General features: G+C 41.1%; 1 protein-coding gene across 5 annotated transcripts in view; it reads right to left on the bottom strand.

Moving 5' to 3' along the window:
- The window catches only part of ELMO1 (engulfment and cell motility 1), a 561,177-nt gene that overhangs the window by 345,631 nt on the left and 188,300 nt on the right, over positions 1–27,246 (bottom strand). For all 5 annotated transcript variants that reach the window (XM_047763106.1, XM_047763109.1, XM_047763107.1 and 2 more), the window contains 3 exons: positions 24,037–24,206; positions 13,133–13,168; positions 1,844–1,943 (listed from right to left, as the gene is read on the bottom strand). In XM_047763106.1, coding sequence (XP_047619062.1) covers positions 1,844–1,943; positions 13,133–13,168; positions 24,037–24,206 — 306 coding nt within the window. The remainder of the gene's footprint in view (positions 1–1,843; positions 1,944–13,132; positions 13,169–24,036; positions 24,207–27,246) is intronic.

The following is a 27,246-nucleotide window of genomic DNA, read 5'->3' as shown; positions in this document are numbered from 1 at the left end:
TCTGCCTTTCTTTCCTTCTTTTCTTCAGCAATTCCTACCACAAATACAGGCAAAAAGAGGCCTCATCCTCTGCATGTTTATCAGGTGGCTTCCACTACTTGTCTCTGTTGACCTTTACGCCCTCACATAAATTAAAAAAAAAAAAAAAAAATCAGAGGTGAGTCAAAACGGCCCTGGGTTTCTAATCAGCCCTTGTCTGAAATAAACGGGCAACATGCATGATGCAAATATTCAGTCTGTGGGGCTTCCATTCCCAACACCCCACTTTAACAGACGAGGGGCTCTCCTATGCTCTTCAATTCAAGGCGGTGTCTCTCTCCAGGTATTGAATAACCTCAAAAGGAAAAGATGTAACTTCACAGCAGGGAGACCCAGAAGATACCATCCCGACCACCTAATCAAGGTCAACATCATTCATAAGACATACTGACATCACATCCCCCGGTGTGATGCTCTGAAAGGGGCACATCATCATTACTTCTCTGGGATTCTTCCAAAAACACATAACCTTGATCTAACCACGAGGGAGATATCAAACAAGGTCAAACTGAGGGACATTCTAAAAAATAACTAACCAGTATTCTTCAAAATTGTCAAAGTCATGAAAGACAAAAAAACAAACAAAAACTGAGGCACTACCAAATAGGAAGTCACTAAGGAGACATGACAACTATACGCAGTCTTGGATCTTGGATCAGGTTCTTAACCAGAGAAAGGGACCTTGGTAGAAAAACTGGTGAAATCAAATAATGGAAAGAGTAGTGCCCTACTGTTAATTTCCTAGTTTTAATAATCATACTATTATTACACAAAATGTTATCATTAGGGAAGCTGGTTGAGGAGCATATGGAACATTTGGTACTATTTTTTGCAACTTTGCTACAAGTCTACCATGATTTCAAAATAAATGTTTTAAAAAATTCAAGTGACTCATTCTGGATTTTGCTTTGATTTTCTGTCTTTCATACAGACTCTCTAAAATTCTTTTAGATAACCTTTCCCAGGAATCTAGACCTATGAGATACATTTATGTATTCCCGACACTTCTTCCGCTCCCAACAGCAGGAAGAAAGACGACGATGCATTTAAAACTACTTGACAAATCCAAAGAGATGAAAAATAAGTCAACCAATTAATAAATAATACCGTTCTTGATTTAATACTACATTTAAGAGTCAGAAAGTCAGGGCTATTCATTTTTGGTTAGAAGACTGGAACCAGAATTATAAATGTGCAGTGTCTTGATTACAATCCAATTGCTGGGAATGGGGACGGGGCTCCTTTGCCCCCTCCCCCCCATACCAGGTCCACCTTGGCCTGCCCCTTTGTTAGCTTCCTCCTAAGGAACAAGGAACCAACTGAACCAGATGATCCCAGAGGTACTTACTATATCCAGATTACAAGTTAGCAGGCTTACCGTGCCTCTTTCTCGCAGAGCTCTGCTTCAAACCCACTCATGTATTTTGCCTCTTTCCCTTTTCCTGAACCCCTGGTTGAGGGGAGCAGGTTCAAGGACAGCAGAAACTCTACTTAGGTCTTAAAAACAACACAGTTCACAACAAGGACTTGGCAAAGGGTTTTCTTGTTTTATCAACACGTCACCTTGATTCCCTTGACTGTGGGTTCTCATGAACAGCCCCTTAGGATTCCAGTGGGGAGAAAATGTTATTTTCATATACAATTTGGGGGCCTTGACCCCCACCCCCACAATATTATCAAAAATCACACTCACCTTTTCACACACATAACTAAAGGAAACAGTTGTAAAATATACTGAAAGCGGAGAAAAATATCTATAAAAGAAGTAAGTAATTTAAGCCTAGGGAAGTGCAATCTGAATTACCTTCTTAATGAATGCCACTGAAAATGTATCCCAGGACACTATTCCATGGTCCATCAGCTCCACAAAAGCTGTCAGGGTGAAGGACAGCATGTCTCCAAAGCTGGAAAACACAAAGAGGCATAAGGGTGATGGACCCAAGAGCGGAACACAAAGAAAGACAGCAGCGAGAAGGCTTCGGAGTTCCTGTAGTGGGTTAGGGATCAGATGTTGTCACTGTTGTGGTGTGTGTTCAATCCCCGGCCCGGGAACTTTCACATACTGCGGCCGTGGCCAAAAAAAGCAGTGAGAAAGCCTTAGAAAGATGAATAAATACAAGGGAGCAAAGTTGTAGAAGGTGCTGGGAATAAGCAGCTAGGCCACAGACAACATCCTTGCAAATGTGAGTCAGCAGAAAGGAGGCAGGTCAGCTTCACAGAAGGGAGCCAGGGCCTCCAGAGGACAGACCTGTGTGCATACGCTCTAGTCAGATCCCTCTGAGCCTCTGTCTCCACTAAAGAACTGGGTAGTGATGTCCACTTAACCACAGGGCTGCTGTAGAGCACTTCGTTCAGTGCACTTAGTAAATGACAGCTTAAAGAGGCTTCTCAGTAAACAAAGCTTGGGAAGAAGGTGTTGTGCTTCTTTTGTTATCCCTGGGTTTCCAATAGGGAAGGCTAGAAATAATCCTACTAATAGTATTTGCACTTTGCAAAGGATTCATGTAGTCTATATATATCTCTGTGTGTGGGTGTGTGTGTGTTTGGGTAAGTCCATACGCAGGTACATACACACGCTAACACAAAGATACAAATATGTATCTAAATAAGCGTATGTATTTCTTTCTTTTTTCCTATTACCTGCACCTGAGCCATATAGAGGTTCCTGGGCTGGGGTGGAATTTGAGCTGTAGCTGTGGCCTACACCACAGCCAGGGCAACACAGAATCAAGCTGCATTTGCGAACTATGCTGCAGCTTGCAGCAATGCCAGATCCTAGACCCCCTGAGCGAGGCCAGGGATCAAACCTGGGTTCTTAACCTGCTGAGCCACAACGGGAATTCCAGCATATTCATTTCTATGTTACACTGGCCAGCACTTTATCTTTAGTTAATAGGCATTATAGAATATCCTAGAATATTGTAGATAATAACGTTGGCTGGCCATACATTTGCTGTGATGCAGAAGGCTATAGCAAGGGTCTCATGAGTGGGTTAGAAGTCCAAACAGAGATGAGGCAAGCTCAGGTAGAAGCACTGCCTTCTAAAATAACTCCACCCACGATCCTCATCAGACAATACCCTGGTTTCTAGTGCTTTCAAAGCAACAGTGAGGTTTTTGCAGAAATTCACTTCCATTGTAAATTACCATCATAATAAATATTAACTTAAAACTCTCAAGACAAGTACTCTCTCTTCAAGTACACTGAACTACATCCATCAGATTCTCCACACCACAGGCAACCACACTGATTCATGGGCATGATTTTTTTTTTTTTTTGTCTTTTTGCCATTTCTTGGGCCGCTCCTGCGGCATATGGAGGTTCCCAGGCCAGGGGTCAAATCGGAGTTGCAGCCATCAGCCTACGCCACAGCCACAGCAACGCGGGATCCAAGCCGAGTCTGCGACTTACACCACAGCTCACAGCAACGCCGGATCCTTAACCCACTGAGCAAGGCCAGGGACCGAACCCGCAACCTCATGGTTCCTAGTCGGATTTGTTAACCACTGAGCCACGACGGGAACTCCTTGATTTTTTTAAATAACGTTACTTGTTCAGATTTTTTTTTTTGTCTTTTTGCCATTTTTCTTGGGCCGCTCTCGCGGCATATGGAGGTTCCTAGGCTAGGAGTTGAATCGGAGCTGTAGCCGCCGGCCTACGCCAGAGCCACAGCAACGCGGGATCCGAGCCGCGTCTGCAACCCACACCACAGCTCACGGCAACGCCGGATCGTTAACCCACTGAGCAAGGGCAGGGACCGAACCCGCAACCTCATGGTTCCTAGTCGGATTCGTTAATCACTGCGCCACAACAGGAACTCCCTACTTGTTCAGATTTTTAATCTGTAGACATATATACCACAGTTGATTCACTACAAAGTCTCATAATGTGTTTAGGTTGAATCTTACTGTGCATTTCCAATTAGTAGAATAGAAAGCAAGCTCATCTTCCTTTTAAAACAGCGTTGCAATTGCTCTTCTTCCTAGTGTTCTCAGCCCAGCCTCAATAAGGGACCTTAGAAATTCTGCATCATCTCAGAAGCTGTGAGGCTGAAAAGAAAGCTACAAAAGAGGAGCGGCTCTCAGGAAAGGACTGTGATCCAAAAGCTACCAGAGATCAGAGGGAATGAGATGCACTAGATGGAAATGGCTAAGTAGGTGGCTTTGGAGTCAGACAGCAGAAGTTCCCCCTTCAGTTCCAAGTGGGCAAGTCATCCTCTGCCTCAATTTCCTGACTTACTACAAATAAGGGCAGCACTATGACAGCGGTGGTGTGGATACCTAATTCAGATGATTGCCGCGAAACGAAAGGAGCTATTGTACCTACAGCCTGCCCAACGGTGCAGAGCACGTGGAAAGCAGCATGTGAATGTTAGTTATTACCATGTCGCCAAGTGATGTTTTTATTTATTATTTATTTATTTGTTTGTTTTTGTCTTTTGTCTTTTTAGGGCCTCACTTGAGGCATATGGAAGTTCTCAGGCTAGGGGTCCAATCGGAGCTGTAGCTGCCGGCCTACACCACAGCCACAGCAACGCGGGATCTGAACCACATCTGTGACCTACACCACAGCTCATGGCGACTCCAGACCCTTAACCCACTGAGCAAGGCCAGGGATCAAACCTGCAACCTCATGGTTACTAGTGGGATTCATTTCCGCTAAGCCACGACGGGAAGTTCCTAAGGTGATATTTTTAAAAGGTACACAAAGCTCATGATTTTCCAGTGTTTGTTTTCATTGTGTCAAGAATTCTCTGTCCTTGGAGCCAGGAAAAAAAAAAAAAAAAAATTGCAGGGAAAGCCAAACCATTCAAGCCAGATCGAAAAACAGCAAACACTTTGAAAAAGACTTTTCTGAGTCACAGATGAGCAAGCCCAATCTCACGGGTGCCCCCTAGGTGGCATCAGAGGATTGTGGCCCCCCAAAGAAACCACACACCAGAAAACTCAAACTTACTCAAAGACGACAACAAAAAAAATAGAAAGACAGGTGGAAAACTAATTAAAAAGACTAGCAAGAAAGGTTCTATAAAAATCCCAGAATGACTCTTTCTACAGTGAGTCACATTGCAAAAATCAAACATCACATTGTAAAAAAAGGAAAGTTGCCTCAGGAAAATAGGGAGCAGGAGTTCCCGTTGTGGCTCAGAGGGTTAAGACCCCGACTTGTCTCCATGAGGATGCAGGTTTGCTGTGGCATAGGCCTCGATCCAACACCTAGCCTGGGAATTTCCATATGCTACAGGGGTGGTCATCAAAAAAAAGGAAAGAAGAGAGTCTGGAAATAAAAGTAATTAGTAAAATGTATTAATACATTATGCGGGCATTAGTATTACTGTGAAAGCATTATTACATAATGTATAGAATTATTAGCAAACAATATTAGCTAATTTATTATTTTATTATATTATTAGTGGTAAACAATATTAGCAAATATTTTTACTTAATAAAAGGCAAAACAACCACCAATTGATAACTAATGGTTGCCATTTGTTTATACCTGACAAGCTGAAAGCCCTCAACAGCTAAAAGATTCTCACCTAGGTGACACTGGAGGCTGCATCCATGGCCTCCACGCAGACAAAAACACTGCCTCAGTGCTGTCACTAAGAGAAGAAGCAATGGGATAGGCAGGGAGAAAGGAACACACACACTGCTGGAATCGAATTCTTCGTTACAATCCCTGTAGCTGGGTCTAGACATATGTCTTCATTAACTGCTTTTAAAGCAAAAGATAAATTATATTTATGCTCTCTAAATATCTACGGGCAAAATGATGCCATTCCTCACTCAAAGGACGCATAATCCAAGTGGCCTTCGTCACATCTGGGGATTGTCCCTCCTGCTCAAATGCTCCAGAACTGCCTACAGACACCTACAGGCTGCAAGGACCCAAGAAAAAGATGGAGAAAAAGAGAAAGAGCGTCTTTTGGTTTCCAAATCTCCGAACTGCTCTGGGGGCCAGGGTTTCAGCTTTCGTGGCTGTGAAGGAAGGCGAGCACCATTTCTGAGACCAGAGCTAGGGCTTCCTGGGCTTGGCAGTCATCTGTTACTGTGAACAACTGGTGACAAGGGAGAGAAGCTTGTTCACATCACACACCAGGATGCCCAGAGGAAGGATCCTCTCTTGGTCCATCTAATAATATTTTAAATAAACGTTACAAAATTTGTATTTGTAATTTATATAAATATCATCTACTTGCATTTTATCTATTTAAATATATAAGTATATACTCTATGGATATAGTTATTAGGCATATACATATTATACATAATCATGCATATCATATAACATTGATATTAATGTTATTAGATATATTATGTTTGTGTGTTAGATATATATTATAAAACATATAACACACATATTTACCATCCTATGTATATATATATAGTATATACGTGACACATAGAGTTCATTCTAACTGGTTGTTGGATGGCATGTTAGGTCTCCAAATGGGAGAATTTTTTCAAAATTCAGCTTCAAAGCCTCAGCTGCAAGGAAAGGACGGCCATGCTAAAATTTTATTACCTTCCAAATCAAAGGATGCAATCACCTCATTTCAAATGAGGTAGCTATAAAAGCGCTTATCAAACCCTCACACAGATGTTTATTTTCACTGCTGGAGAAGCGACTCAGGCTCCAAAGAGGGAAGGCAGGAGCCAAGGGCCTGTCTCTGAAATCAGAGCGGGGTGCCCAAGATCAAGGCTCAAAGGATTGCAAATATTAAAAAAGCAACCACATGGCACATGCGGGGCGCATTTTCATTTGTTTGGTTTATTTGTTTTTTATAAAGTGCTAAGCTAAAGATTTTGCAGTACCGACTGCCACAAATGAAGCCGACTGCAAACTTGACATGCTGGTTGAGAGCCGTGTCACAGCCAACACACCATGTGTGCTGGAATGATTCAAATAAATGTTTCTCATCAATTCAGTAGAGACCATCTTCATTCCAACAAAATCCAGCCAATCTCAAAGCATTTAAATTTATGCTGCTAGTTTTATAAAAGTATATGCTTCCAAATGTTTCCACTGGGTGCCATGCCCAAGAGAGAAGTAGAGAAAGATGAAAATGAAGGCTACTTTCCACGCTATCAATAAACCATACGGAGTATATCCCTAATTGCCAACGTTAATGAATAAAGTTCTGCCCCTCCCTTTGAATTTTTCCAAGTCTTTTATTTTGTTTGTGGTAAAACTTAAATACATTGAAACACATGGATTTCTAAATTGCCCTTTAGACATTCCTTAGGCTTCAGAATCACAACATGACTTATGTTAGCATACATTCTTTTGGCTCCTTTGTTGAAAATTAATCTGTGGATTAATTCTGGATTCTTTATCCTATTCCATGGATCCATCTATCCTCTTATGCCAATATCATACTGTCTTAGTAACTAACTTTATAGAAGGCTTGAAGCCAATTAATGAAATCTTCCAACTTTGTTGATTTTTAGGGTTTTTCAAGACTCTATTGGCTATTCTGGGTCTTGAGCATTTCCTTTAAGTTTTAGGATTGGCTTGTAATTTCTTTTTAAAAGACTGTGTAGCACTGAGCCTAATTTGGGGAAGAACTGCTATAACAATATTGTTTCCCAATCCACGAAATGGTATATTCTCCACTTAATTTCTTCTTTAATTTCTTTCAGCAATATATTTATCTTTCAGGGAATAGACACTGATGTCTCTTAAATTTATGCCAAAAAATTTTATGATTTTTGACACCTTGTGAATGGAAATTATAAAATTCCATATTCTAGCTGTTTGCCATTAACATATACAAATGAAACCCTTTTATACACTAATGCTATATACATCCTGAAACCTTGCTATATTCACTTATAACAGCATTTCTTTGTAGATTCCTTAGGCTTTTCTACATAGACAATCATGTCTTCTACGAATAGATTTGGTTTTACTTCTTCCTTTCTGGTCCTTACATCTTTTATTTCTTTCTTGATACATTCTTATGGCTAAAGACTATACTACAATGTCGAGTACAAGTGCAAAAAGTGAAATTATTTGCCTTAATCCCAATCTTTAGTGGGAAAGATGGGGATTCAGTCTTCCAGCTTTAAGTACAATACTTCCTATTGCAGATGGCCTTTATCAAGTTGAAGAAGTTCCCTCTATTGCTAGACTGCTGAGAAATTTTTATGAATGGGTATCGAGTGCTCCGAAATCTTTTTCAGTATCAATTATCTCTTTTCTGTGTCTATTAAGATGATTTTTCTCTTTAAGTTTTCTCCCTTATTTTGCTAAATGCTAAATCACGGTGATTTTTTTTCTTGACTCTTAGGCATTATGAAAGCATGTCTTTTAATTTCCTAACATCTGCAGTTTTTCAGCAACTTTCCCATCGAATTTCATTATGGTTAAAAAAATATAATCTGTATAATTTCAATCATTTGACAACAGACTTGCTATGGCCTACCATTTGATCTATCTTTGTGAAATTCCATGTGCACTTGCAAAGAATATGTATTCTGCTATTGCTGGGTGTGATTCTCTCTATATAAATGACAAACCAAGATCTATTATAGTGTAAATCAGATCTTCATATTAATTTTGCCTAGTTTTCCTATGATTAGAAGAGAGTGTTAAAATCTCTGACTATAATTATGGATTTGTCTATATTTCTCTTTCATTTTCAGTTTTTGCTTTATGCTCTTTAAAGCTTTATATTAGATACATACACATTTAACTTTGTCTTCCAAATGAGCCAACCATTTTTAATTGTGAAAAATTCCTCTTGATCTCTGATAATATATTCTCTTGATCCTTGTTCTATCTGATATTAATAAAACCACTGTTTTATTATTATTTGCATTTACATGGCATATGTTTTCCACTTTCAAACTACATGCAACTTTGTATTTATAGCATATCTCTTATAAACAGCATATAGCTGAGCCCTTCTTTTTCAAATTTGATCTGAAACCTTTTAACTAGAGTGATTAATCCATTGACATTAAGGGTAATTATTAATGTTATTAAGTTTGAGTCAATTTCTTTATCGTCTTTTCTATTTGTCTCAACTGGTTTTTTTTTTCTCTGTTTTTCTTTCCTTACCTTTTTTGAATAATCAAATTACTTTTTAGTAGTCCATTTTAATTCTTTCATTGGATTTTGAGCTACACCTTTTTGCATTAACTGTTTTAATTAATTAATTTATTTATTTATTAATTTATTTTTTTGCTCTTTTTGCTATTTCTTGGGCTACTCCCGTGGCATATGGAGGTTCCCAGGCTAGGGGTAGAATCAGAACTGCAGCCACCGGCCTACGCCACAGCCACAGCAACACAAGATCCGAGCCGCGTCTGCAACCTACACCACAGCTGACAGCAATGCCAGATCCTTAACCCACTGAGCAAGGGCAGGGACCGAACCCGCAACCTCATGGCTCCTAGTCGGATTCGTTAACCACTGCGCCATGACGGGAACTCCCTGCATTAACTCTTTTAGTGGTGACTTAATGGACTGCAGTATGTACCATTCACATATTAACATCTACTTAAGTAGAAGACTGTACCACAGGAAGCTTGCTGTAATCCAGTTTCTTTTATCCACCATCTTTTGTGTTCTTATCGTCATATATATCTACATATGTTATAAACCCTCCAAAGTCATGTTATGATTTTAGCTTTATATATTATATGTCTTTTAAAGAAGTTTGAGGAATTTTAAAGAAGAACAGATAACCATATATTTTTTTTGGTAGTCACCACACATTTAGAATTTCTCATGTTCTTCATTCATTCCTGTAGATTCCAATTTTTATCTAATATCACTGCCCTTTGGACTGAAGAACACCTTCATATTTCCAGCAGTGTATGTTTGGTAACGATGAATCATCTTGGTTTTCCTTTCTCTAAAACTGTTTGTATTTCACCTTCACTTTCAAAATAGTGTTGGAAAAGAATTCTTGGTTGACAAGTTCTTTTTTTCTTTCAACACTTTTAAGATGTTGCATTCTAGCTCCCACTGTTTCTAATGAGAAGTCAGTTCTTACTCTTATTTTTATTTTCTTAATGCCATAAGCTATTTTTCTCTAACTGCTTTCAATGTATCATTTTTATCCCTCAATTTCAGAATTTTGACTGTGATGTTTCTAGGTATAGTTTTCTTTCTGTTTTTCCCACTTGCAGTTCAATGAGCTTCTAAGTTCTATAAATTTATATTTTTCAACACATTTTGAAATTGTATGTCCTTATTTCCTAATTTTTTTTACCCCATTATGTCTTTCCTCTCATTCTGATACCCTAATTAAACATATTTTAAATCAATTGTTACTATCTCACAGGACAATTATTCACTATTCATTTTATCTAGGCTTCAGATTGGGTAATTTATACTGTATCTACTGCCATCTTCAACTCCTATGGTGGATTTTTCATTTTATTTTATTTTTAACTTTTATTTTATTTTTTGGTCTTTTTTATCTTTTCTAGGGCCGCACTGGCCCCATACGGAGGTTCCCAGGCTAGGAGTCAAATCAGTGCTGCAGCCACCAGCCTACACCAGAGCCACAGCAACGCAGGATCCGAGCCACGTCTGTGACCTACGCCACAGCTCACAGCAATGCCAGATCCTTAATCCACTGAGCAAGGCCAGGGATCAAATCCGAAACCTCATGGTTCCTAGTCGGATTTGTTAACCACTGAGCCACGACGGGTACTCCCGGATTTTTCATTTTAAATATGATACTTTAAGTTTTATAATTCCCAGTTGGTTATTTTTCACTGTTTTCATTTCTCTGCTGAGACTCTGCATTTGTGAATTCAATATGCTAATACTTTTGTTTAGTATTTTAAGATATTTATAAACATTGCTTTAAAATCTTTATCTGCTAATTCCAACATCTGGGTCATCTCAAGAGCAGGTTCAGACCTAAAACTTTATTTTTTTTCTTAAGTATGGGTCATCTGTTTCTATTCTTTATATACCAAGTAATTTTTTATTGTGCTCTGAATATTGGGAATGAACATTATCAAGGCTGAAAATTCAGTTTTATTCTTTTGAAGAGTATTTGTTTTTGTTCTAGAAAGAGGTTAATCTGGCTAGAGTCCAACTCCAAACTCCACAGGGAGTGGCAGTTTAAATCTCTTCTCAGTTCTTTCCATTTCCAGTTGCAGATTTTACCAGGTCCCTTTGGGCTTTACATACACACATGCACATTCACATTTTGGTGATCAGTGATAGATATGAGCAGAATTTATACATAAATACACGGTATCATGCCCTCTGAGCTTCCTTTCTTTCATAGATTCCCCTTAATTATCTAGCTGTTCTGCCATCCCCAAACTATACAAAGACTGAGGGGGGGTTGTCACCCCTTGCTACCTGCATGAATAGGGATCCTTGGGCAAAATGCTGCAAACACACAAATCTCATCTGGGGCCTATTTGTTCTTGCAAAGACTGACTTGACGTCTCCTTTCTGTCTACTTTCAGTGGCTATCCAGTTCCTTCAAATAGTTGTTTGTAGATATTTTTGTTTGCACTATTTTGTTCATATTTTATCCCGATTATCTATATTACTTGGTCTGATTAAGCTACTCTTGCCATTAGCAGAACCAGGGCCCTAAGCATCGATGTGTCTATAACTGATGAACGGAAATCATGATCTACAACTAGTCACACTCCAAAACCCCTATGTACCAAAAGATTAAAACCACTGGCAGATAAATTTTAAGAAACTACTTTGGGGAGTTCCCGTCGTGGCGCAGTGGTTAACGAATCCGACGAGGAACCATGAGGTTGCGGGTTAGATCCCTGGCCTTGCTCAGTGGGTTAACGATCCGGCGTTGCCGGGAGCTGTGGTGTAGGTTGCAGACGTGGCTCGGATCCAGTGTTGCTGTGGCTGTGGTGTAGGCCGGCAGCTACAGCTTCGATTAGACCCCCTAGCCTGGGAACCTCCATATGCCACAGGAGCGGCCCAAGAAAATGGCAAAAAGACAAAAAAAAAAAGAAAGAAACTACTTTGGCTTCAGAGCCCAAAATTCTTCTGCGTTAGCAAATTGTAGAGAAAAAATCAGTTTGAATCCCAGGTCCTTGTGTTAACTTCTGCATCAAGGAAATAATGCTGATTTTACTAATCTTGTGTGGTGGCTATAAGTGTGAATTTGAAGTAACAAGCATAAACATCGAGACAGTGCCCAGAACAGAGTAAATTCTCAAACAAAATGGCTTATACTGCCATTACCATTAAGTGCATCCACTACAGTAAAAATATACATCCAAAGTAGATTTAAGCAGCTCTATCCTAAAACTCGGTATCTCTACTTTATTAGAATTTAATACCTGAAGAGGTCCTACAGCTAATACTTTTTCTGGTGGGATGGAGAGGGGAAGATGAGTGATTTAAGAGCAGTATTATACACTGAAAGTGATCAGGATTTTCTCTGAAGCCTTAAATATAAGGTGCACATTTTCAGATGCTGTTCGGTCTTCCTCCTCAAACTGAAATTGTATGCCAAATGATTTGGCAAAATGGAAATTCATTCATCCTATTATAGAGAGCGTGTTAGACCCTATGTGGACTCACCTTGTTTAGAGGACAGTATAGGCACTGAAGAGGGAATCCGCTAAGAAAGAAGTTTTGAGATCTCCAGATGCAATTGCCATGCAGTGCACTTAATATATCGGTGACTGAACACTTTCTCAGACTCCAACTAAATAATTTTCATTCCATACTTCAATCCTGAATATTTTTTAAATGCAGATCTTTTTCTTACTGAGCCATTGAAGAAAATCAAAGACTTCTGACTTTGAACATCAAATAGGCCACAAAAAAGAAAGTTTTTGTTTAAAGTATTATATAAAATTATGCCTAGCCTTGCTCTAGGAGAAGGGTAGCAATCCTGATGTGATCATTTTGTGGTTACAAACATAGTCTTTCTACCACAAAGTAATGTAAAGGGAAATAAATTTTTAAAGAACCTGTTTATAAGAACATCAAAAAGAAAGTAAAAAAATTTTACTTACTCAAAATATCTAGGCACAGAGTTACACAATCAGTCAGAGGACAGGGTTTAATTATGCAGAGAAGAAGGAAGTGTTATATCATCTGTATCGACTGATCAGAAATTCTTACCAAGGCTTCATGATTTTCTGCAATTTCTGGTATCGTCTGCAAAATTGAAAAACAGTCATGTGAGGCGCAGGTTTGAAAGCAATGATTTTTACATAAACTGCATATCAGAAAGCCCAGGATAAAATGTCAGGCAGACTTAAATGTCATTAAGGGAACTTCATTTCAAAACATTTCTCCAAGTAATAAAATGGTGTTTTTTAATGATAAGAAACAATCAAAAAACAGGGATTAAACCACTGTAACCAATCTACTCCATTTGCAGTAAAAGCAATAAGAACACACTCCATTTGGATCTGAAGGGTTATATATTCAGTGAAGGGAAATCCCTAGAAATAAGGAAGGGCATATTTTCAACCCAAAGTAGAGCCCAAAAGTACTAGTCCAGCTGTTTCTAAGTATATGCTCAGCAAGGAAGAAAGAGTTGATTATCTTTTGTTGGTAAAATGCCCACTAATTTTACTTTCTCTTTGCTTAAGACACACACACAAAATGCCTCTTCTGAAGGAAGACACGAGACATTGAAATAGTCTTGGACGACACACAGAGAACTCTGGGGTGGTAGCCTGCAAAAAAGGGCACAATAAACAATCCTCGTCTGCAAGAAAGGACCATCAATTACGCTTCTTAAAAAAACTGAAGATTAGGTCAAGAAGATCAGAAAAGATCAGAGTGATTCTAACCTTATCAAGCCAATTCCCATTCTTCGAGTCTGGCATTATGGTCTTCCTTCTCCATGGGGAACACCACGCCCCACCCTTCTCCCTGCCCCCCCCTTCCACTGGGTTAGGCAATCTAAGTTCTACCCCAAATTCATCTGCTTCTAGGCCCCTCTGGGAAGTCTCCCTGACCTCCAATTTCACTTCCTTGACCAGATTGAGGGTTCGGCCCCCGTGTGCACGTGCTGAGAATACATCTGCTGTAAGGCAGGACATCTCACCATCCTTCCAGCTTCCTGAGGGCAGAACCTTGCTCTGTAATTCACTACCATAAAGTATACAATGTAGATGCAGAGTAGAGTACTCAATTTGGAAGAAGTTTCGCATTTTTCAACCGCATGGAATGTATCCACTTCAGAAACCTAACTGACCGTAAGAAGATCAGATCGAGTGTTTGGTAAAACTAGGGGTTTAAAAATGTGTATAAAGACATCTTCATCTTCCTCTTCTCCTCCCCCTCCTTTACCTGCCCTTTACAATGTGTGTGTGTGTGTGTGAGTACTGAAAAAAAATGTCCAATCTAAAAGTTGAGAGTTAAGTTTTATTCGGAGGACTTAAGCCCAGAAGACAGCCTCTCAGACAGCTCTGAGGGACTGCTCTGAAGAGGAGCCAGGAGAGACAGTTTTGGCAGCAAAGACCAGGTAGTCAGAACATCAAAAGATTACTGTGAATTAAAGAAAAACTAGGCATCCTAAAGTTAATGAATTTAGTGCTTTTCGTGTATGAGAAGCAGCAAGAGTCTGGACTCACTGAAATCCTCCCTTTGAGATGCACCTTAACTATCTAGGGCCGGTGTCCTGCTTTTCTCCATCCAGAATGCCCTCATGGTGGGGGAAGCTGCAGAGGCTGATGGCTTGATGGCCACAACATCCTTTGTACACTGACATGGCAGGTGACATTTTTCTTCCAGATATATATTAGCTTCCATTCTTCCTCCTTCAAAACCCATTGCTTAGCATGAGAGAAGTAGATGGCCATGGGGAGGCAAGCCTGAGCAGAGTCAGGGCCTTGTTGTAAGAGCCAAACACTAACCTCTACCAAAAGGAACTGGGGCTCCTTGGGGAGATGCTCCTGCCAGGGTTGGGGCAAGGAAAATCCAGATAAGCCTGGAACATTTCACTGAGCCCCCAAAGTAAAGAAATGCTCAAAGAATAATGGGAGACAAGGCAGGGCACAGAAGAAAGCTTGCAGAAGCTTCCAAAGCCATATCCGAGTCAAAGTGAGCATCAAAATAAATAATAATAGTAATAGATTACAGCTCGCTGCATAAAACAGGAACAAATGGCTCTCTATCGCTTTGAAGAGTAGTGTGCTGACACTGTGGAAGAACCCAATCTCTGGGAGAAAACATGCAAGCCTGATCTGAACCATTTTCCATTTCCCCTGGTGTAACTAATGCCAAAATATTCTTTCTTAATTTTTTACAAAGGGGGGAATAGCATCATAGGAAGACACCTGGAAGGCACTACCTTAACAAGCGGTCAAAGTGAATACTGGTAATAAGACAAAGAGCCATCAAAGATATATAATAGGGGTCTTAAAAGAGAAAACATTGGATGAATCTGTAAAAAAAAAAAAAAAAAGAATGTGTGTTTTAATGGGAAATTCTGCAGTGTCTACATCTTATTCTTTTGGGTTAGCAGATTCCAGCCCTGTTGTCTTTAAGGTGTAGGTAAGTGAGGAATATGCATATTTTGTCCTGGTCTAGCAGCAATTTAATGGACTTCCTCCCTTCCAGTTTTATCTCCACTTGCAATTCATTTCAATATTCCTTTGCGCCCTACAAATCTGTGCCCTTTTGATGCTTCCTTTGAACTGATGAAAACATCTGCTTGGTTCCCTGATATCACAGGAGTACAATAATACATTCTTTTAACACATGTTCAGCTTTACATCTGCATGAGTGCCATGCTTTTATCTTTCCTGGATAATTACCTTTAATTAATTACCTTTTCATCAACCCCCACTGAAAGATATTCTAAAAATGGCTGACCTATAATCTCAAACAGTCCCAAAGCCACAAGAGAAAAGGAAAGAGTAAGGAATCGTTCCGGTTGAGATTAGAAGATGGGACAACTGGGTGCAAGGGGCTCTCTTGAGTTAGATCTTTGCAAAGGACATCACCAGGACAACTGGTGAAACTTGATCTTGCAATGTTTCCATTAAGTTTGGAACCGTTAAAATAATTAAACAAAGACGCCTTTAGCCTGAGGTGGCTTTAATACTCTGGTGGCCTAGATAAGCAATCCAAAACCCTAAACCTGCAAATGCCTCCAGGTTAGGAAATGGAAACCTAAGGCAGAGCAATCACAAACAGCCAGCCAGACTTTAAACCACAACCAGTCAAACAATTCCCTTGCTTTGCTTCCGCCTCTTCTCAGTACGAGTCTTCCCTCAACCCCCAACCAGTTCTGGTGGGTAGAGTATTCCTAACCATGTCCAGTCTGGCACGGACCGATTCTGCTTTTTACTCAAATACACTCTAAAAACTTCAACATGCCTCAGTTAACCTCTTAACAGAACTGCATCAAAATGAATACTTGTAGGGGTGTATGCCTGTATATGTAACACATAAAGCAATCACTGCACTTTTTCAAAATAGTTTCCTGGCATGGGTCCTGAGCATTCTTAGGTGCTTATATGTGTTCCACCCCCTGCAGCAGACCCTGACCTTACAACGCCCTCCCTGACCAGGGTTCAGAGAGAAATTCAGTGCTGAAACACAGTGATTCTTGCGCTTCTTCTTAACTCACGTTGGCTTCAGAGTCAGCCTAAGCAGAAGAGGAATTTTTCTTGCATTGTCTGTTTTCCTAACTGAGGTTCTCCCGTCTCTCTCTCTCAATATAGATCCATTTTAAAAGAAACATGATCAGAAGAACAAATGATTCTCAATAGACTGATATTTCCCAGTGACCAGAAGCCTCTCACCTCAGCCCGAGCTGTGGCATCCTTTCCCTAGCAGAAGCTAATCTCTTCTTTAAACAGGCTGCAGGACCCTTTCTCATTTCCATGACCAGAGTGATGGACAAAGAGGCAGAGACAAAGCCAAGAGAGGTGGGGAGGCGGAGTTCCAGCAGAAGGAATTTTCTGCCACACAACCCTCCACAAAGCCAAGAAGGTGGGCCCCTTTGGCGTTTGTGATGCAAATTTCTGGCAGGGCCCCAGAGGAGCCTCTCCAGTTGGAAATCCCTAAGCTCTGCGGAGTGCAGCTCCAGGAAAGCGGGGAGAGGGAGACGGGAAGATGGGCAGCCTTCTCAGCTGGGGCCCACAGACCACACAGAGCAGCTTCTTTTTGGCCCCATCTGGGGTGCTGCCTGCTCCTCCCCGTGGCCTCCGTCTGAAGTGAAGCGCACGACACGCATGGTGTGACCTGTGCTTGGCGGCTGGTAGCCAGTTGCTCATCAATCTGGCCTGGACCTTCCAGAAGCCAGAAGCCAAGGCTCGTAAGAGACACTGAATTCTCAGAAGCAAGAGCTTACTTAGAGTTGATAATCCCTATTTGTGGAGGTTCACAAAATTACTTTCAAAAAAGAAATCCCTCTTTTGTGTGAAGACAAAATTTCAAAAAAGGTCACCCATTGTCCCAAACTGTCCTATGCCTGTTTGCATTTTCCCCACCCACTTCTCCCCATGTGCCTAACTCAGCGTCAGGAATATTCAGCACTCAACTAATACACACTTTGCTAAATGAATACAATCTATAAGCCCGTTCTCAAGTGTGGGTGTCAGGCAACATCAAAGCCAAGACATTATTTCAGAGTCCTTAATTCAAGTCATAACTCGATTTTAACATTTCCTGAAAAACAGCCACAGCTCCGATTCCAGCCAAGAGCAAGCGATGTGAATAGTCAACATTTAACATGAAACTGTTCCTATGCAAACAATGTTAAGTCTTATAAACACAAACACACGTGGCTACTCAGATACACAACATCTTCACCTGTGCCACCTGCATGACAGAATGAGGAGGGGATTAATAATTTATACAACCCACGTGGTTTGTTTTTAAGACACTAACAGGCTTTGCATATCTCTAAAATAACTATGGGACTCTTTCCACTGTTCCTAATGCAGCCAAATTTTGGAGAAATGACTTCACCCAAGCAAATAAAAAGTACTTGTAAATTCCCCAGATTAGTGAAAACTCCTCAAATACTTTTCTTAGGAAAGCTAGAAACCCTAAGGGGACACCAGCCCAGTCCTGACCAGGGTGTTAGAAATGGACATACTCCTCCATGAACGGTAAACATATAAATTAGGACACAGGGTTGTTCTTATTTTAAAACAGCTTTAAAAGTTTATATCCTCTGACACTGGAATTTCATTCCGACAGAATTAATATTCCCAAAGATTCTGCGGAAAGAAAGGCTGATGAGAAAATGTTCATCACCGGGAGAAAACCCGAAAACAATGTAAACAGCTAACAACAGAGGAATGATGAACTATGCTCTGGGTATCCATCAAATTAGCATAGGACACTGTGTATCAATTACATCTCAACAGAGCTTTAAAAATGAACTGATAGGCAGATAACACAAATGAAGAGGGAAATAATATTCAATGACAAGGAAATATATTACAGAAAGCAAGTTACAGACAGCAGAACTATTATAACTCTACTTTTGTAAAATCTGTGCATGAGTGTGTGTATCTGAGTGAATATTCAAAAACAAGGTACACCGAGATGTTAAAGATATTTGTCTCTGGAAAGGCAGATTACAGACAATATTAACTTTCCTCCTTCTTTATTTACATTTTTTTAAATAATAAATATGATTTTTTTTTTGTTAAGGAGAGAAAGCTAATTCAAAATTAAAAAAAAAAACTGAGTTTTTGGTAAATACATGAATTTAACTTTTTTTTCTCTTTTCTGCCCAGGGTGGTGCTGCAGCTTACTCATAGTCCAACAGCATAATTTTCCTGTCATGCTGCCAAGTGGGAAACTGTAAGGATCCTGCCCTTTCATTCTTGGAAATGCTCCTGCTGTTCTTCTGACTGTTTAACAGTGCGAGGGCACAGGGTAAACTGTGTGCAGAGCAGCACAGACAAAGAACAAACGGTTTTATTAAAACCTGAAGAAAGGCAGTGTTATTCACTACAATGGATTTAGAGCTGCAGGTACAATTTTTTTCTTTTCAAATAAAACATTTCTGAGAACTCTTTTATGACCCATCTTTAAACAAAAAAAAAAAAAAAAAGAGTTTCCATGGTGGCTTAGCGGTAACAAACCTGACTGGTATCCATGAGGATGCAGGTTTGATCCCTGGCCTTGCTCAGTGGGTTAAGGATCCAGCATTGCCTCCAGCTGTGGCACAGGTCACAGATGTGGGTGGGATCTGGCACGGCTGTGGCTGTGGCGTGGGCCGGCAGCTGCAGCTCCAATGTGACCCGTAGGCTGGGAACTTCCATCTGCTGCAGGTGTGGCCCTTAAAAGACAACATTTGTAAAAAGCACTGACTATGCTGTCTATTCCTTAATGGCCACGGTTTCCTAGCTCAGGTCGGGGAATCACATTTCCCCATCGATTTATTTGCTTCCACATCTATGTTTCAAGCTGAAACTAGGAATAGAATTTCAAAATTCCACAAGAATAGAAAACTTAAATTCAAGGTTTCGACACTGTGTTCTGCTAAAGTGACAGTCCCCCTTGCTCCTTTGCTGCTAATATTTTCCCCCGTGGTCCCTCCTGGTACCAGCTGGAGAGAGATCTTCCAAAGCCCAGCCATGGGTAATGACAAGCAGGGCAAGCAATCTCTGAATCTTATTATAGCTTGAAGTAAGGAGAGAAATTCCAGCTACATTTCTTCAGGGTTTCCTAAAAATTTCCACAGGTCCTGCTTATGAAACCTCTGCCTTCCTCAGCTGGAGGTCTGCCCAGGAGTCTTAAGTAAATGCCTTCCAAATTGCAGGATCTATTTAATTTGTGCCATTTCTATTCCAAAGCTTTCCTGTTAATTAATTAAAGTCCTGTTAGAAGTTTAATGGAGAAGCTAGGTTTCCTTATAAGAAAGGTGTTTTTCTCTTTTCCTTTTAATCTGTGCAAAAGATCTGAAAATAGCAGTGCATCAAAAGAGCAGCTTCTTCTCATGAGTTGCAGGACCCAGTAGAAGAAAGGCGGGAGGGTAGAGAACTCCAATGCCACTTTCCACCATCTTTGAAAGTAGCATGACTTTGAACTTGTGTCAAATGGTGATGAAGCCACACCCCAAAGGTGATTCAGATATGCCGTCCCTTCCCAGGTACAGAGTGTCATGAGAAAGTATAAGAGACAATGCCAGCCAGAACTCTCCCAAGATCTGGTCCTGAGTTCTGATCCTCTGTCTGAAATCTGGCTGCATGTAACACGTTGAGATGGCTTACAGACATAAATAATTAAAATATGAATGCGTGTGGTACACTTTAAAAAAAGAATTCAGTTACTGTGGTTCACACAAAGTCAATTCAGTATTGACATGTGAAACATAGGGCTATAATTCGGACCTGCTGTCCCTAATCCTCAGTCTTTGGGCCACCCTGCAGGTCAAGATGAATTCTGGAGTAAGGCCATAGCACAGATAAAAAGTAATAATATACAATTATTGATGCAGAGTGTACATAGTATCAGTTTTTAACCCTTTTTCTTTTCAAGAAAAAGTGATACTGTCCCTTTGATGGGTGTTAATGGGCTGAGTTGTGTCCCCTAAACTCGTATGTTGAATCCCTGACCCCCAGTCCCTCAGAAAGGGACAGTATTGGAGAAAGAACCTTTGAAAAGGTGATTACGTTAACATGAGGCCATCAGGGTGGGTCATTGTCCAATCTGACTGGTGTCCATATAAGAGGAGGGCATTTGGACCAGAAAGAGACACCAGGGATGACTGTGCACAGAGGAAAGACCCCGTGAGGACACAGGGAAAGGCGGCCATCAGCAAATCAAGGAGAGAGCCAGAGAAGAAAACCAAGCTTGCCGACCCCTTGATCTTGGACCTCCGGCCGCAGAACTACAGGAATACAAATTTCTATTCTTTAAGCCACTTGGTCTGTGGTAGTTTGCTATGTAAAGTACTAGCAAACAAATATAGTGAGAAACTAGAAAACTAATGCTCCTAGCATGCCTTTTTCCTCTCTGTCAAATATATAACTGCCAACCTGCACAGGTACTGGAGCTCAGCCCCAGCCCTCTATTCTGAGTGCATGTCCCATGGACCCTGGCTCTCAGAGTATTTACCTTTTTAATTGTATTTATATGACTGCAATTCTGATAAATTTGGGAGTATTCACACCACATCATTCTGAATACCCTAGAGCTTAAGTCTCTGGATACTTAAGTACTTGTGGCAGAACCTAACATAAGCAAGTTCCATCATAACTGGCTCTAGCGCATCGTTTTTGATACATCAATGGCTAGGACTTAGATTAATCCATAAACATGGGAACATGTTTCCATTTTTGTTTAACATGTTGTAAATGCGACAGAAACAGAAAGCCCCAGGGTTCACTGCCCCTCCACAAGCAGTGGTGGGTCTGAAACAGGACCTCCCATGAGTGGCAGTCCCAGTCAAGGGGCTCAAAATCACAACTCGTACTCCACTGCTCGCTCGTAACAAGGAATGAGGGATCAGGCACACTGCACACTAGATTCAGCCTGGAGCTTCAGACAAAGACTGAATTTTCTTTCTCCTTTCCCTCGGGCACGCCTCTTGGATCCCTCAATGTATTCAATTTCCCTCGAGCTGTTTCAAGATCCAACTCCAACTTACAGTAACTACTTTGGATTCTGCTAACACCCAGAATCTCAGCTCTCCTGCCCTACTCCAAGCTGATGTTTGCCAAAAATGTACTAAGAGTTTTAGCCATCATTAAAAAAAATAACGGATACCTGTCTACAATTGCCCCCTTCCAGATCACCTAGTCTTGCTGGCCAGTCCTCTTGGATGTGCCTTTTTCCCCCTCTTCATTCCTAGATATTTTCTCTACTTGTCTGTAAAGTAAGACCCCCCCCCCCCAACTCCAAACTCTAGAGAACGTTCTTATATAGGAGATATTCCTGCTGTTATAAAACATGTTCTCTTTGAATGAGAAAAAAAAGAATCTTTTATTAGTGCCAATTGCAGATGCTAAATAATGCCAAGTGTAGGAGGAGACAGGAAGGAAGGAAGGAAAGGAGTGGGCCGAGACCCGTCTCTACCATACACAGTCATCAGGTCATTCTTCTTTTTTTTTTTTTTCATTTTTATAAAATCATGCGTTTTAACAATTAAAAAAAGAAAGTTTGAGTCGACCTCACTATTCTTTAGCATGTGTTTCAGAGATAAAATGCATTTTAAGATGATGTCATTAGGTACATTTATTTCACAATATGATGGCCTTATACTGTCTCCTTACCTTGAATGAGTCCAGGCATAAGACTACAACCTATGATTCTACTATATTCTCTAGCTGGGTGTCAACCTAGCATCATGGTGGTGTGGATTCTGAGTGGGTAAGATGGTTGGGTTTTAGTTAAGCCCAGAAAATGAAATTCCCATAAGTGATTATTACAAAGGTGTGGCAGTGGGATGGAGGCAGGGGGCTCAGCAGCCCAGATTTTTCATCGTGATTATCAGGTCGTTCTTTAAATCACTTTGTACTGAAGAGAGGTTTAACGGAGCCAGGTTGAAACCCCAATTCTCAATGCTATTTATTCTTTCCTAGTAAACACCTATCCCAACGCTGCACATCATTTATATGGTGGAATACAGACAGTGTAGTTAGTGGGCTCTGCATTCTCACGTGCTGACTTGCACGCTCTAATGGTCTCTGCCAGCAGCACCTGTCTATAGGAAATGAGCCGGTCCTGTGGACCCCACCGGGCTACTCTGGTCGAGCGAGTTATCTGTCCACTCATATAAAAGCCAGACCCACATGGCTCCTTAGACGCCACAGTCACATCAGAGAATCAAACCCTTCCCTGAGAAGGTGAGGGCGCCAATCAGAAACGCCCGTCCTGGAGTTCCCGTCCTGGCACAGTGGAAATGAATCCGACTAGGAACCATGAAGTTGCTGGTTCGATCCCTGGCCTTGCTCAGTGGGTTAAGGATCCGGTGTTGCCTTGAGCTGTGGGGTACGTTGCAGACACGGCTCGGAGCTGGCATTGCTATGGCTCTGGTGTAGGCCGGCAGCAATAGCTCTGATTAGATCCCTAGCCTGGAAACCTCCATATGCCACGGGTGCGGCTCTAAAAGTACAAAACAAACAAACAAAACCCGCCCGTCCCTTCCTCGCTTGTGACAGAACTCCAATCCCTGTCCGGTTCATGAGATACAACTGGTCCAACCTCTAGACTCCCAGCCTTCAGGAGGAGTTGTAGCTCAACTGAATTGTGCCTCCATAAATTTTTGGATGGTTAGGCTCACATCTTTTCAAATTTTTTTTTTTTTCCTTTTTAGGGCCACACCTAAGTTCCCAGGCTAGGGGTGGAATTGGAGCTGCAGCTGCCAGCCTACGCCACAGCCACAGTGACACCAGATCGGAGTCACGTCTACAACCTATACTGCAGCTTGCGGCAACGCCAGATCCTTAACCCACTGAGTGAGGCCAGGGATCAAAACCCACATCCTCACGGATGGTATGTCAAGTTCTTAACCTGCTGAGCCACAACGGGAACTCCGATCTTTTCAAATTTTCCCAACTTCTACTTTTTTGCATATGTAGATACCGAATGAATATTTTCTGTATTTAACGGTAAATAATTAAGGACACATATTTCATCAGTCAATGTTAATTTTTTTTTAATTACTTCAGGGATGTTATTTTGACCTGGTTTAAGACTTTGAAACATAAGGAGGTGTTCTTATACTTTTTAAAATGGAATCAGGGAACAAAAATGTTCTTGGAGATAGGCAAGGAATATGAGGGATTTCTGTTTTGTAAGAATTGTAATTTTAGTATCAGAAAGGCCCTTAGAGATAATGACCTAATATTTTTCCTTATAAATATGAAATGTCAGATATTGTCCTAGATCCTGGCTAGTCAGTGGGTGGAGAACGTGGTGATACTTAAATTACAAACCACACCCCACACACTATCTTAAAAGCCAATTTTTTCCCCGGCGCCTAGTCATTTCTGGTAATTAAAACTAGAAATTGCTAGTATAAGGAAAATAACAGACACCCAGACTGTCATTAAGCAAGTACAGGGCAGATGGAAATCGAGATAAAAGACGCTTACTCGGTGCCGCTCTCCACCATCTGTGTGAGAAGAGAGATGCCGTCCAGATTGATAAACTCCTGGGCAAACGTGACATCCCGCGACAGGCTGGCCAGGTCCTTCAGAGCCTCCAGTTTGGCGTCCATACTCGACGACTGAATCCGTTCATGGAGCTGCTGGGCGTTTTGAGCCTCACCGGGGACAAAAACAAAGCACAGAGTCTTCAGTGGAATCCACAATGGACAGAAAAGTAACATATTGAAAAATGAAGATACATTACTTAGATGAATTATTACAGGCTAAGGGCAGGGTTTCAGCCGTCGTGATCCCACCTTCACGCGATGCCTGTCAATTTCACAACAGGCATCTGTCGCCTTCTTTGAACAGAACCCATATTTCCATCCCATGGAAGAGCGACAGCTCAGGAGCAGGGATGCTCCGGCAATGATGGCAGTGCGCAGGGAAAATGGGGAGAATGTTTACTTTGTAGTAAAATGATTATCTATAAGTGACAAAAAGCTATTTGCTTAATTAAGCAATTACACAAATTTATACAGCATGTTCACCCTGTTCAGTCAATACTCTGAGTAATAACTGCCTACACACAATGTTCAAAAGCTTCATTACACACCCAAATAATTTTTCAGGGTTACTGAATATCTTTCAGCACAGCACAGTGGGGCTTGCAAATTCCACCTTTCAATAACATGTGTTTCACATACATTAGTTATTTATTGCATGAATTTAAAACAAAATAATTAGGCAAACAAAGTGGCAGCTTTGCCTAGAATTAGAGTTCTCCTTTTTTCAAGGCATTTGCACTTGGCGTCTACATGTAGCACAGAGAGGGACAGAAATATATTGGAGGAGCTAAACTTCCAGATAATAATGTGTCTTCTGTATTTCTCATCTACCCAGTAAAGGTTTTCATATATACCCTTCAGTTGGGATAGAGAGAGAAAGAAAGAGAGAGAGAAAGGAAGAAAGGAAGGAAGGAAGGAAAGAAGGAAGGAAGGAAGGAAAGAAAGACAGACAGAAGGAAATAAGGAAAGAAGGAAAGAAAGAAAGAAAGAAGGAAGGAAAGAAGGAAAGAAAAAAAGAAAGAAGAAAGAAAGAAAGACAGACAAGGAAAGAAGGAAAGAAAGAAAGAAGGAAAGAAAAAAAGAAAGAAGAAAGAAAGAGAAAGAAAGAAAGAAGGAAAATATTAATTTTTTCTGCCTATGTTTTTGCTTAATAGAAATAACTGAATATCTTTTGTAGTTATTAACTTGAAATTGCGAGGGTTGAAGCACTCTGCCATCTTCAGATTCTCCTTCTCAGGTACTGGCTTTCTCCTTTGAAAGCTGTCATATTTCAGAGAAAGGGGAAGATGGGGTATCTGGTGCCAACAGTGAGGGGTCTTCTCCCAAAGAGAAACTGATTAGAACTGTTGGAGGAGCCCCATGTGGACAATAACAGGGTTAAGTTTGTAGAGCAGAGGAAGGGATTCCACACAGGAACTGAGAGCCCAGGGCTCCACCCCAGCGGCCCCCCTACCTCCCTGTCCAGCTCCCCTTCACCATCACCTGGAAGCAGCCCGGGGAGAGAAGGGGATTCCACAGGGAAACCAATGCAATTCTTCAGCGACTAAGACAGATGAAACCCAGGCTCCGATCCCTTTGTCAGAGACATATGCTATGGTCCCCCATGTAATTATAACCAAAACCTGACACTTTGCATCAGAAATTAGAAGAAGGGGTGAAGGAAGGTGCATGAGAATAAGAACCGCTTTCCCTACTCATTCAATGATCCCCAGAGAGGTGACAAATGGTTCAAATCCTAAATCTCATTTTTTTTTTAGAAAGGGAGAAAGGAAAGCTGAATGAGAATCACTTCATCTTTTTAAAATTGTTGAAAGATGTCCCATTCTCCAGTATTTTCAAACGGAGTTACAGCATTAACATTAACATACAATATTTAACCCAAATGAATAATTTTGAATTTGAAAATACATTTTTTCTCCCAGCAGGAAGTCCACATTTACTATAGAGATTATGATAATAATGAGGACTCAGAAATGACTGCATTGTCATTATTAGTGCTAGTAGTGGTTGGTACTGTTAATACAAAAATAAAAACAGCTGGTAGTTACTCAGCATTTTTTTTTATGAGCCACTATTCTGAAATATCATGAAGGAATTCATTCAACCCGCATAATAGTCCTATCAGGAAGGTGCTTTCATTATCTTTATTTTACAAAGGAAGCTGAAGTTCAGAGTAGTTAAGTAACTTGCCCGGGGTCACACAGCAGTATGGGAGCTGAGATAGGACCTGGGCAGCTGGCCTCTGGAAAGAGGCTTTAAAGCATGGGACTCACACACTATGGCATGCCTGAGAACCCTCTGGACTGCTTCTTAAAACAAGGATCCCTGGGCTCCACTCAGAGTTTTTGTCTCTGCAGGCCTGGGATGGGATCCCCTTAAGTGTATGTTTAGCAAGCTTCCAGGCGCTGCTGATGCTGCTGGTCCTGACATCACATGCTGAGAACCACGGTTCTAAAACTCTACACAGGAGTTCCCGTCGTGGCTCAGCGGAAACAAATCTGACAAGTATCCATGAGGATGCAGGTTTGATCCCTGTCCTCGTTCAGTGGGTTAAGGATCCAGCATTGCCGTGAGCTGTGGTGTAGCTCGCAGACGCCGCTCAGATTCTGAGTTGCCGTGGCTCTGGCGTAAGCCGGCGACTACAGCTCTGATTGCACCCCTAGCCTGGGAACTTCCATATGCAGCAGGTGTGGCCCTAAAAAAAGAGACAAAAAATTAATAAATAAAATTCTAAGGACACTGCCTCTCCAAGTGATGAGGAATGCATGGCCCCGCCCCACAGGGCACACAGGCTCTGCCTCTGTCTTCCAATCCCTACCTCACCTTCTTCCGCTGGGGCACAACAAGACACCCCACCGCACCCCCTGTACCAAAAAGACAATCCACTTGCCCATTTAAAAGTATACACTTCTAGGGAGAAACCCTGGTTAAGAAAATAGAAAGAACGAGTCTGAAATTGTGGAATCTAGGTAGATGAAATTTATTATTCTTTCTGCTATGGGGCGTGTTTAAAATGTTACCTACTTTGAAGTTAATGAATAAATTAATTGAAAATAAGAGAAGTGAAGAGCGATAACAGAAACCTGGAAAGGCCAAATGTCCCAAGCAGGGGAATCCAGACTGAAACTGTCCCAAATCCCAGGACGGC

Source organism: Phacochoerus africanus, chromosome 16 (assembly GCF_016906955.1).
Source record: "Phacochoerus africanus isolate WHEZ1 chromosome 16, ROS_Pafr_v1, whole genome shotgun sequence".
Taxonomy (NCBI): domain Eukaryota; kingdom Metazoa; phylum Chordata; class Mammalia; order Artiodactyla; family Suidae; genus Phacochoerus; species Phacochoerus africanus.
Note: the sequence above shows the minus strand (reverse complement) of the source record. Positions and strands in the feature narration are given on the sequence as shown.